Below are 13,440 nucleotides of genomic sequence, written 5' to 3' on the forward strand. Positions count from 1 at the left end.
CCTTTCGGATTTCGCAGGCCATTTTTTACAGATTTTGATTGCAAAGTACTTCTCACACATTTGGGCCCCTAAATTGCCAGGGCAGTATAACTACCCCACAAGTGACCCCATTTTGGAAAGAAGACACCCCAAGGTATTCCGCGAGGGGCATGGCGAGTTCCTATAATTTTCTATCACAAGTTAGCGGAAAATGATGATTTTTTATTTTTTTTATTTTTTCCTTACAAAGTCTCATATTCCACTAACTTGCGACAAAAAATAAAACATTCTAGGAACTCGCCGTGCCCCTCACGGAATACCTTGGGGTGTCTTCTTTCCAAAATGGGGTCACTTGTGGCGTAGTTATACTGCCCTGGCAATTTAGGGGCCCAAATGTGTGAGAAGAACCTTGCAATCAAAATGTGTAAAAAATGGCCTGCGAAATCCGAAAGGTGCACTTTGGAATATGTGCCCCTTTGCCCACCTTGGCTGCAAAAAAGTGTCACACATCTGGTATCGCCGTACTCAGGTGAAGTTGGGCAATGTGTTTTGGGTGTCATTTTACATATACCCATGCTGGGTGAGAGAAATATCTTGGTCAAATGCCAACTTTGTATAAAAAAATTGGAAAAGTTGTCTTTTGCCAAGATATTTCTCTCACCCAGCATGGGTATATGTAAAATGACACCCCAAAACAAGAGACACCCCAAAAAATGACACCCCAAAAAATGAGACACATTTTTGTACCATAGTTTGTAAACACTATAACTTTTACCCAAACCATTTTTTTTTTTTGCCCAAACATTTTTTTTTAATCAAAGACATGTAGAACAATAAATTTAGCGAAAAATGTATATATGGATGTCGTTTTTTTTTGCAAAATTTTACAGCTGAAAGTGAAAAATTTCATTTTTTTGCAAAAAAATCGTTAAATTTCGATTAATAACAAAAAAAGTAAAAATGTCAGCAGCAATGAAATACCACCAAATGAAAGCTCTATTAGTGAGAAGAAAAGGAGGTAAAATTCATTTGGGTGGTAAGTTGCATGACCGAGTGATAAACAGTGAAAGTAGTGTAGTGCGAAGTGTAAAAAGTGGCCTGGTCATGAAGGGGGTTTTAGCTAGCGGGGTTGAAGTGGTTAACATGCTCAATATTTTGTCCCTGGTCCTAAACACAGAACTAAAAAAATGGATATAGCTATTGGTGTCCACTGTCTTAAAAACCAGTACAAAACTGGTCATCCTCCGCCCCAAGGAACTGTGCGCCAAACAGGGCATTTAAATGATTGTTTACATGGGACTATGCTTTTTTTTTACCTGATAAGGAAGGTGATTCATCTTTAAAATGCGTTAAAATTTATAATTTTACCAATAAACTAAAGGATAAGAAAGAAAGTCCAAGGCTTCTTACTCCATTGACAGTTCCGCAAAAGTCCTGCGATTCTTCCTCTCTTCTAACCTCATGATTTGTGTTAGTCTGAATTTTTTTCCCCAGCCTACTACTAATTTTAAGGGCTCATGCACATGACCGTTGGATGTTTTGCGGTCTGCAAATTTCAGATCTACAAAACACGGATACCCGCCATGTGCATTCCATATTTTACAGAACGGAACAGCTGACCCATAATAGAACAGTCCTATCCTTATCCATAATGTGGACATTAATAGGACAAGTTAATTTTTTTTTTTGCGGAACGGACATACGGAAGCAGAGTCATTTCTGTTTTTTTGCGGCCCCCATTAAATAAACAGTTCCACATACGAGTCGCTAAATAAACGGAACAAAATACATTTGTGTACATGAGCCCTAAGCCTCATCTGTGAAGATGTCCGTGTAGGATACATGTTTGGTCCGTGTATCCGTTTTTTGCTCTCACTATACAGCTCAAAATTAATTTTCATTGCATCTCCTAGTCTGTGAAACACGGATGAAACACAGTTGGTATCCGTGCTGCGTCCGTGTTTTTTACGGATCCATAGACTATAATAGGCGTGATGGACAAAATAGAGCATGGATGTGTACAGGGCCGTCTTTAATGTGGGGCAAAAGGGGCAGCAGCCCCGGGCCCAGTTGCTCCTGGGGGGCCCAAGGCAGCTGCCTCTTGAGACCTGATGTCCACTGCCCCAAATTCAATGACATTGTCGTAAAATATCTTGCCTCCGCTCCGCCGGCTCCGTGTCCCGATCCTATCCTTCACTATGCGAGTGGCATGGCTTACATAGTGAAGGACTTACCGTATTTTTCGCACCATAAGATGCATTTTTTTCCCCAAAAGTGGAGGAAAAATGCCCCTGTGTCTTATGGGGTGAATACTCAGTATGGAAGCGCTCATTAGTACTGGAGGACCGGGAAGCGGTGAAGGCTTTGTACTCACCACTTCCTGGTCCTCGACTGTTGGCTGTGCAGGGCTGCGCACAGCGTGAGGCGCTCTGTGACGTCACACTGTGTGCACCCTTCACAGCACAGCCGACAGCAGGAGGATGCAGATCGCGCTGGGGGAGAGGAGCGGCGGCGTCCAGGAGCAGGAGAGGTAAGTGTTTTTTTTTATTTTATATTTATGAGGCTGATGGACACTTCTGGGGGCTGATGAGAGGCACTGGGGGCTGATGGAGAGGCTGCTGGGGGCTGATGGAGAGGCTGCTGGGGGCTGATGAGAAGCTACTGGGGGCTAATGAGAAGCTACTGGGGGCTGATGAGAAGCTACTGGGGGCTCATGAGAAGCTACTGGGGGCTCATGAGAAGCTACTGGGGGCTCATGAGAAGCTACTGGGGGCTCATGAGAAGCTACTGGGGGCTGCTATAAGGATACTGGGGGCTGCTATGAGGCTATTTTACCAGAGAAGTGGCCTTGACTGGTTGGGTATGAGTCTGAGATATTGTATGTTGAGTCTGGTTTCAACTTACGATGGGTCAGAAAAGACCATTGTATGTTGAAAATATTGTATCCTGAGGCCATTGTTTCACTACCACAGCAGACTCCCTATGTGTGTTACTGCAAGCACAGTGTTCTACACCACTATACAGGCACAGTGTTCTACACCGCTATACAGGCACAGTGCTCTACACCACTATACAGGCACAGTGCTCTACACCGCTATACAGGCACAGTGTTCTACACCCCTATACAGGCACAGTGTTCTACACCACTATACAGGCACAGTGTTCTACACCACTATACAGGCACAGTGTTCTACACCACTATACAGGCACAGTGTTCTACACCGCTATACAGGCACAGTGTTCTACACCGCTATACAGGCACAGTGTTCTACACCGCTATACAGGCACAGTGTTCTACACCGCTATACAGGCACAGTGTTCTACACCACTATACAGGCACAGTGTTCTACACCAGCTATACAGGCACAGTGCTCTACACCACTATACAGGCACAGTGTTCTACACCACTATACAGGCACAGTGTTCTACACCACTATACAGGCACAGTGTTCTACACCACTATACAGGCACAGTGTTCTACACCGCTATACAGGCACAGTGTTCTACACCGCTATACAGGCACAGTGTTCTACACCGCTATACAGGCACAGTGTTCTACACCGCTATACAGGCACAGTGTTCTACACCGCTATACAGGCACAGTGTTCTACACCGCTATACAGGCACAGTGTTCTACACCACTATACAGGCACAGTGCTCTACACCACTATACAGGCACAGTGTTCTACACCACTATACAGGCACAGTGTTCTACACCACTATACAGGCACAGTGTTCTACACCACTATACAGGCACAGTGTTCTACACCACTATACAGGCACAGTGTTCTACACACTATACAGGCACAGTGTTCTACACCACTATACAGGCACAGTGTTCTACACCACTATACAGGCACAGTGTAGCATTTCTACACCACTATACAGGCACAGTGTTCTACACCGCTATACAGGCACAGTGTTCTACACCGCTATACAGGCACAGTGTTCTACGCCGCTATACAGGCACAGTGTTCTACACCGCTATACAGGCACAGTGTTCTACACCGCTATACAGGCACAGTGTTCTACACCGCTATACAGGCTCAGTGTTCTACACCGCTATACAGGCACAGTGTTCTACGCCGCTATACAGGCACAGTGTTCTACGCCACTATACAGGCACAGTGTTCTACACCTCTATACAGGCACAGTGTTCTACACCGCTATACAGGCACAGTGTTCTACGCCGCTATACAGGCTCAGTGTTCTACGCCGCTATACAGGCTCAGTGTTCTACGCCGCTATACAGGCACAGTGTTCTACACCGCTATACAGGCACAGTGTTCTACACCGCTATACAGGCACAGTGTTCTACTCCACTATACAGGCACAGTGTTCTACGCCACTATACAGGCACAGTGTTCTACGCCACTATACAGGCACAGTGTTCTACAGCTCTATACAGGCACAGTGTTCTACACCACTATACAGGCACAGTGTTCTACACCACTATACAGGCACAGTGTTCTACACCACTATACAGGCACAGTGTTCTACACCACTATACAGGCACCAGTGTTCTACACCGCTATACAGGCACAGTGTTCTACACCGCTATACAGGCACAGTGTTCTACACCGCTATACAGGCACAGTGTTCTACACGCTATACAGGCACGTGTTCTACACCGCTATACATGCACAGTGCTCTACACCGCTATACAGGCACGTGTCTACACCGCTATACAGGCACAGTGCTCTACACCGCTATACAGGCACAGTGTTCTACACCGCTATACAGGCACAGTGTTCTACACCGCTATACAGGCACAGTGTTCTACACCGCTATACAGGCACAGTGTTCTACACCTCTATACAGGCACAGTGTTCTACACCGCTATACAGGCACAGTGTTCTACACCGCTATACAGGCACAGTGTTCTACACCGCTATACAGGCACAGTGCTCTACACCACTATACAGGCACAGTGCTCTACACCACTATACAGGCACAGTGCTCTACACCGCTATACAGGCACAGTGTTCTACACCGCTATACAGGCACAGTGTTCTACACCGCTATACAGGCACAGTGTTCTACACCGCTATACAGGCACAGTGTTCTACACCGCTATACAGGCACAGTGTTCTACACCGCTATACAGGCACAGTGTTCTACACCGCTATACAGGCACAGTGCTCTACACCACTATACAGGCACAGTGCTCTACACCACTATACAGGCACAGAGGTCTACACCCTATACAGGCACAGTGTATCTACACCACTATACAGGCACAGTGTTCTACACCACTATACAGGCACAGTGTTCTACACCACTATACAGGCACAGTGTTCTACACCGCTATACAGGCACAGTGTTCTACACCGCTATACAGGCACAGTGTTCTACACCGCTATACAGGCACAGTGTTCTACACCGCTATACAGGCACAGTGTTCTACACCGCTATACAGGCACAGTGTTCTACACCACTATACAGGCACAGTGCTCTACACCACTATACAGGCACAGTGTTCTACACCACTATACAGGCACAGTGTTCTACACCACTATACAGGCACAGTGTTCTACACCACTATACAGGCACAGTGTTCTACACCACTATACAGGCACAGTGTTCTACACCACTATACAGGCACAGTGTTCTACACCACTATACAGGCACAGTGTTCTACACCACTATACAGGCACAGTGTTCTACACCACTATACAGGCACAGTGTTCTACACCGCTATACAGGCACAGTGTTCTACGCCGCTATACAGGCACAGTGTTCTACGCCGCTATACAGGCTCAGTGTTCTACGCCGCTATACAGGCACAGTGTTCTACACCGCTATACAGGCACAGTGTTCTACACCGCTATACAGGCACAGTGTTCTACACCGCTATACAGGCTCAGTGTTCTACGCCGCTATACAGGCACAGTGTTCTACGCCGCTATACAGCACAGTGTTCTACGCCACTATACAGGCACAGTGTTCTACACCTCTATACAGGCACAGTGTTCTACGCCGCTATACAGGCACAGTGTTCTACGCCGCTATACAGGCTCAGTGTTCTACGCCGCTATACAGGCTCAGTGTTCTACGCCGCTATACAGGCACAGTGTTCTACACCGCTATACAGGCACAGTGTTCTACACCGCTATACAGGCACAGTGTTCTACGCCACTATACAGGCACATGTTCTACGCCACTATACAGGCACAGTGTTCTACGCCACTATACAGGCACAGTGTTCTACACCTCTATACAGGCACAGTGTTCTACACCACTATACAGGCACCAGTGTTCGACACCACTATACAGGCACAGTGTTCTACACCACTATACAGGCACAGTGTTCTACACCACTATACAGGCACAGTGTTCTACACCACTATACAGGCACAGTGTTCTACACCACTATACAGGCACAGTGTTCTACACCACTATACAGGCACAGTGTTCTACACCGCTATACAGGCACAGTGTTCTACACCGCTATACAGGCACAGTGTTCTACACCGCTATACAGGCACAGTGTTCTACACCGCTATACAGGCACAGTGCTCTACACCAGCTATACAGGCACAGTGCTCTACACCGCTATACAGGCACAGTGTTCTACACCGCTATACAGGCACAGTGTTCTACACCGCTATACAGGCACAGTGTTCTACACCGCTATACAGGCACAAGTGTTCTACACCTCTATACAGGCACAGTGTTCTACACCGCTATACAGGCACAGTGTTCTACACCGCTATACAGGCACAGTGTTCTACACCGCTATACAGGCACAGTGTTCTACACCAGCTATACAGGCACAGTGCTCTACACCGCTATACAGGCACAGTGTTCTACACCGCTATACAGGCACAGTGTTCTACACCGCTATACAGCACAGTGTTCTACACCGCTATACAGGCACAGTGCTCTACACCGACTATACAGGCACGGGTTCTACACCGCTATACAGGCACAGTGTTCTACAGCGTCTATACAGGCACAGTGTTCTACACCGCTATACAGGCACAGTGTTCTACACCGCTATACCTGGCACAGTTTCTACAGCGCTATACAGGCACAGGTTCTACAGCCGCTATAGCAGGCCAACAGTGCTCTACACCACTATACAGGCACAGTGCGCTACACCACTATACAGGCACAGTGCTCTACACCGCTATACAGGCACAGTGCTCTACACCGCTATACAGGCCAGTGCTCTACACCGCTATACAGGCACAGTGTTCTACACCGCTATACAGGCACAGTGTTCTACACCGCTATACAGCCAGTGTTCTACAGCCGCTATACAGGCACAGTTTCTACACCGATATACGGCACAGTGTTCTACACCCTATACAGGCACCAGTGTTCTACACCGCTATACAGGCACAGTGTTCTACACCGATATACAGGCACAGTGTTCTACACCGATACAGGCACAGTGTTCTACCAACGCTATACAGGCACAGTGTTCTACACCGCTATACAGGCACAGTGTTCTACACCTCTATACAGGCACAGTGTTCTACACCACTATACAGGCACAGTGCTCTACACCGCTATACAGGCACAGTGCTCTACACCGCTATACAGGCACAGTGCTCTACACCGCTATACAGGCACAGTGCTCTACACCGCTATACAGGCACAGTGTTCTACACCGCTATACAGGCACAGTGTTCTACACCGCTATACAGGCACAGTGTTCTACACCGCTATACAGGCACAGTGTTCTACACCGCTATACAGGCACAGTGTTCTACACCGCTATACAGGCTATCTGCAGCTTGGAAATAGCCGTTTTTTTACGCGATTCACAGCGAATAAATTCGGATCAAATCTTTTTGGTAAATTCGGCAAACCGACCGAATCAATTTTTTTTTAAATTCGCTCATCTTTAGAAATTACATTAAACCATTTTTCTTCCAGTCTCAGGGAGAATGTGGTAAGCATTTATGGAAAGGGCCGATTACTTTTTGTTTCAATGTTAGTGTCCTATTAAGAGACAGTCAATCTGCAATTTTTCATAAAGAAGCTGCTGCACAAAAAGGTGATGTTGGGATATTAACATTTATATTTATACTAGCAGAAGGAGCCGGCTTCGCACGAGTATATTTCATCTATTTCATTTAATGTTTCTGTGTGTCGTTAAAAGATATCGACAGTATCCACTATAACAGTGACATCTACAGTACCCCACCCTTTTAACAGTGACCTCCACAGCGGCCTGCACCCTTAACAGTAACATCCACAGTGCCTTCTCCTTTAACAGTGAGCTTCAGAGTAGCCGACCCTTTATTAGTGACCTCCACAGTACCCCGTCTCGTTAACAGTGATTTCCACAACACTTTGCCCCCTTAACAGTGACCTCTACAGCATCCTGCCCCTTAACACTGACCTCCATAGCGGCCGTCCCCTTAACTGTGACCTCCACAGCAGCCTGCCCCAAGGGTGGCCAGAGATGTGGTTTTAGGCCGGAGAGTCCGGCTTTCGGACTCCTTGTCCTGCGCAGGGCCTGGTCAGACACAGGGATGTTTTTTGAACAGCTCACTCTAAGACAGCAACACTGTGCTGTCTGAGAGTGAGCTACAGGGAGAAAGTCACCCTCCCTCCCACCCCTGCAGCTGACAGAAGTTGATTTTTACCTTAATTTTTTTCAATCCCTGTCGGCAGTGGAGGGGGCGTGGCCTACCTGGATTTGGGGGCGTGGTATATTGGGACCTGACAGTGGGGTTTTTAAGTCCATCTTTTGAAAGTGGCCATTCAGGCCACCCTACCTGCCCCCTGAACTGTGCACTCCGCTGCCTTAACAGTGTCATTCACAGTGCCCTGCCCCTTTAAAGCTGACCTGCAGCAGTGAAGAAAAATGGCTGGGTTGTTATGGAAACCTGGAGAAAAAATGTGTGTATGTGGAGACTAAGGGCCTGCGAGCTTCTATTGGCTGATAAGGGACATGTGACCGTGTGTATGGCAGTTGGGATATGAAGAGAAAGACTTGCAGGCTTGTATTGGCTAATGCAGGTCATTTTTTGGGAATATCTCAGGAACGGTGGGTCCTAGAGAGCTGTGACCCCCCACAAGATTTCTAGGGATGTGTATACCAAGTTTCGTTGAAATCGATGGTTGCATTTTTGAGTGATCGCGGAACATACATATATGTCCTTCTTTATATATATAGATCATAAATATTTTGTCATCTTCATAAAAATGTAGTTTTCAAATTAAAAAGAATTGTGATTACATGTACACACCCAAGACCTGCTACCTTGCTGTCTACACTTACAGGTCTCTTTGTCCAATACGATTGATTCTTCTCCATGTTGCATTATCCCACCGTTACCTATAACCTGCAAGGCAAACAGTGAAAACGCTAGAAGAATCCTTCAACGTATAGAACAGCCGTAACAATCTGTTAATTCTAGCAACTTTCCTGTGGATGACCTGATTAGAGGCACAAACATCAATCTGTACAGAAACCGCAGCAGGGTGTGTGCTTTATAATATAGAGGAAATTAACGGCAGAAAGTTATAGATTACAGCCCTTCCCCCAGAGACCAAAGAGATTTTATATAGAAATACCATTCCACTGCCTCTGTGGACGCTAATAAAACAACTAAAATACTGCCCCTATATACAAGATTATAAGTACTATTTTACCGTCTCCTATGTACCGCAATATTATAATACTGCTCCTATGTGTAAGAAAATAACAACTATAATACTATACCTATGTAAAAGAATATAACTACTATAATACTGCTCCTATGTACAAGAATATAACTACTATAATACTGCTCCTATGTACAAGAATATAACTACTATAATACTGCTCTTATGTACAAGAATATAACCACTATAATACTGCCCCTATGTACAAGAATATAACTACTATAATACTGCCTCCTATGTACAAGAATATAACTACTATAATACTGCTCCTATGTACAAGAATATAACTACTATAATACTGCCTCCTACGTACAAGAATATAACTACTATAATACTGCTCCTATGTAAAAGAATATAACTACTATAATACTGCTCCTATGTACAAGAATATAACTACTATAATACTGCTCCTATGTACAAGAATATAACTACTATAATACTGCTCCTATGTAAAAGAATATAACTACTATAATACTGCTCCTATGTACAAGAATATAACTACTATAATACTGCCTCTGATGTACAAGAATAGAACTACTATAATACTGCCTTCTATGTACAAGAATATAACTACTATAATACTGCTCCATGTACAAGAATATAACTACTATAATACTGCCTCCTATGTACAAGAATATAACTACTATAATACTGCTCCTATGTACAAGAATATAACTACTATAATACTGCTCCTATGTACAAGAATATAACTACTATAATACTGCTCCTATGTACAAGAATATAACTACTATAATACTGCTCCCTATGTACAAGAATATAACTACTATAATACTGCTCCTATGTACAGGAATATAACTACTATAATACTGCTCCATGTACAAGAATATAACTACTATAATACTGCTCCTATGTTCAAGAATATAACTACTATAATACTGCCCCCTATGTACAAGAATATAACTACTATAATACTGCTCCATGTACAAGAATATAACTACTATAATACTGCTCCATGTACAAGAATATAACTACTATAATACTGCTCCTATGTACAAGAATATAACTACTATAATACTGCTCCTATGTACAAGAATATAACTACTATAATACTGCTCCTATGTACAAGAATATAACTGCTATAATACTGCTCCTATGTACAAGAATATAACTACTATAATACTACCTCCTATGTACAGGAATATAACTACTATAATGCTGCTCCTATGTACAAGAATATAACTACTATAATACTGCTCCCTATGTACAGGAATATAACTACTATAATACTGCTCCTATGTACAAGAATATAACTACTATAATACTGCTCCCTATGTACAAGAATATAACTACTATAATACTGCCTCCTATGTACAAGAATATAACTACTATAATACTGCTCCTATGTACAAGAATATAACTACTATAATACTGCTCCTATGTACAAGAATATAACTACTATAATACTGCTCCCTATGTACAAGAATATAACTACTATAATACTGCCTCCTATGTACAAGAATATAACTACTATAATGCTGCTCCTATGTACAAGAATATAACTACTATAATGCTGCTCCTATGTACAAGAATATAACTACTATAATACTGCTCCTATGTACAAGAATATAACTACTATAATACTGCTCCTATGTACAAGAATATAACTACTATAATACTGCTCCTATGTACAAGAATATAACTACTATAATACTACTCCTATGTACAAGAATATAACTACTATAATACTACTCCTATGTACAAGAATATAACTACTATAATACTGCTCCTATGTACAAGAATATAACTACTATAATACTGCTCCTATGTACAAGAATATAACTGCGGGGGCGGAGCTTGACTTCCGGCCAAGCCAGACGCATGTGAGAGAGCTCCTCTCCATGTGAGCCAGCAAACTGGTTAATTTCGCTACCTAGCCTGAAAAGAATGGGTAAAGTGGGACGATACATCCCTAGAGACAAGCCAGAACCCGCCAGATGGGATCGCGGTCCTCAAGAAATGGATAAATTCCTGAACAAGAGGCCTCCGGCCGTGAGTGCCGCCAAGATGGCGCTGCCTGAGCACGAGGACTGGCTGCAGGAAGCAGAGGGAGCGGACGGCGTCTCATCAGATCTGGACGCCGGGCCCCGTGCCAACACCTCAGCGCCTGTATCGCGCCAGTTTATCCAAGGGACAGCGACCCACCGAGGGATGTGGTTGGAGATTTTCTCCACTCCCCGGTTGTTTTTCAGGTTAGACACTTTACTTTACGTTTCCCTGGTCGCACGCGTGATTTCAAGCTACTGCTAGCTCTAAGGTCTACACTTAGAATACATCATGGCATTGATTAAGTGTACCTCCTTTAATGTTAGACGATTTAACACCCCGCAGAAGAGGTCACAGGTCATACGTATGTTAAAAAAGTCACACACAGACATCTGTTTCTTCCAGGAATTACACTTCAAGTCGACGCATGTGCCTACTCTCCCCAAGTCCTACTTCCAGCACTGGTTCACTAGCGCGTTCAGTAGTGCAGCTAGAGGAGTTGGCATCGCCATATCAAAGAGAGTCCCTTTCCAATTATCTTGCATACAGGATGACCCGGAAGGGCGCTGCGTATTCGTAAAAGGCTCAATAGGCACCCAGGTAGTGACCCTAGCCAGTCTATATAGTCCCAATCGGGGTCAAACAAAATGGCTTGTCAATACTTTAAAGACGTTTGCCTCCTTCGCTGAAGGAATCAGATTAATAGGTGGTGATCTTAACATGACGCTGAATCCCATAATGGATGCTTCTGATGGCTCTCCCCAATTGACCCAGGTGGCTTTAGGTCGGGTCAACGCCTATCTAGCAGATGTCAATTTAGTGGACTCCTGGCGGTTGCTTCACCCTGCCGACAGGGACTATACTTTCTTCTCAGCCCCACATAACACCCATAAGAGACTGGATTATGTCCTGATCTCTGGCAGCTGTGCCGACAGGGTGGAGCAATCTACCATTGGGCCCGTCACGGTCTCGGACCATGCCCCGGTGTCGACTTCGCTTCATTTCCCCTCGCTGCCTACACAAACTAAACAGTGGCGTCTGAATGAGACACTTCTAGATAAACAGTCAGATCTAGCCACCCTCAGTCAGAAATTGTCATGGTTCTTTAATGAAAATTCCACCGAAGGTATGCCATTCACAACTATATGGGAGACGCACAAACAGGTCATGAGAGGTGAGCTCATTGCACTGGGCAGTAAAGTTAAAAGGGATAGACAGGAGCACTTGAATTCCCTACTTAAGCAGATTGTGGCTATTGAGTCTGTACACAAGCGCTCTAGAGCCCTAGAGGCCAGGGAACAGCTAGCCATCCTGCGTAAACAACTAATGGATCATCTAAATGTATGTTATGCAAAAACATACCAATACTCTCAATTTTGCTTTTATTCTCATGGGGACAAGGGCACGAAATTAATGTCCTCTCTCCTGAAACAGAAGAAGGACTCAATGTATATAGCAGGGATTAATAGGAAAGATGGTACCACTGTCCACAAAACATCAGATATAGCCACTGAGTTCCAAAAATTTTATCGAGATCTGTACGGTCTTCCTGAAGAAATAGCGGGGTCTACTGTAGATAGGGTCTCCCTGATAGACAACTTCTTACAGCACCTGCAGCTTCCCACTTTAAATGAGAAGGAGGGTCAGACTCTTCTATCCCCAGTAACGGAGAAAGAAGTCATGAACATCTTAAGCTCCATGCCAATGGGAAGAGCCCAGGTCCCGACGGTTTCCCTGTGGGATATTATAAGAAATTCTCAAAGATACTAGCTCCCCATTTTGCTGCCTGGTGCAATGAGCTCCTGAATGGCTCACAGTTACATAAACAGT

At 44.5% G+C, this 13,440-nt stretch overlaps 1 protein-coding gene across 1 annotated transcript in view; it reads right to left on the reverse strand.

Moving 5' to 3' along the window:
• LOC122942241 (alpha-2-macroglobulin-like protein 1) overlaps nucleotides 1-13,440 on the reverse strand; it is a 236,408-nt gene that overhangs the window by 160,571 nt on the left and 62,397 nt on the right. The window contains exon 13 of the mRNA XM_044299744.1: nucleotides 9,221-9,284. Coding sequence (XP_044155679.1) covers nucleotides 9,221-9,284 — 64 coding nt within the window. The remainder of the gene's footprint in view (nucleotides 1-9,220; nucleotides 9,285-13,440) is intronic.

Source organism: Bufo gargarizans, chromosome 6 (assembly GCF_014858855.1).
Source record: "Bufo gargarizans isolate SCDJY-AF-19 chromosome 6, ASM1485885v1, whole genome shotgun sequence".
NCBI classification, from domain to species: Eukaryota; Metazoa; Chordata; class Amphibia; order Anura; family Bufonidae; genus Bufo; species Bufo gargarizans.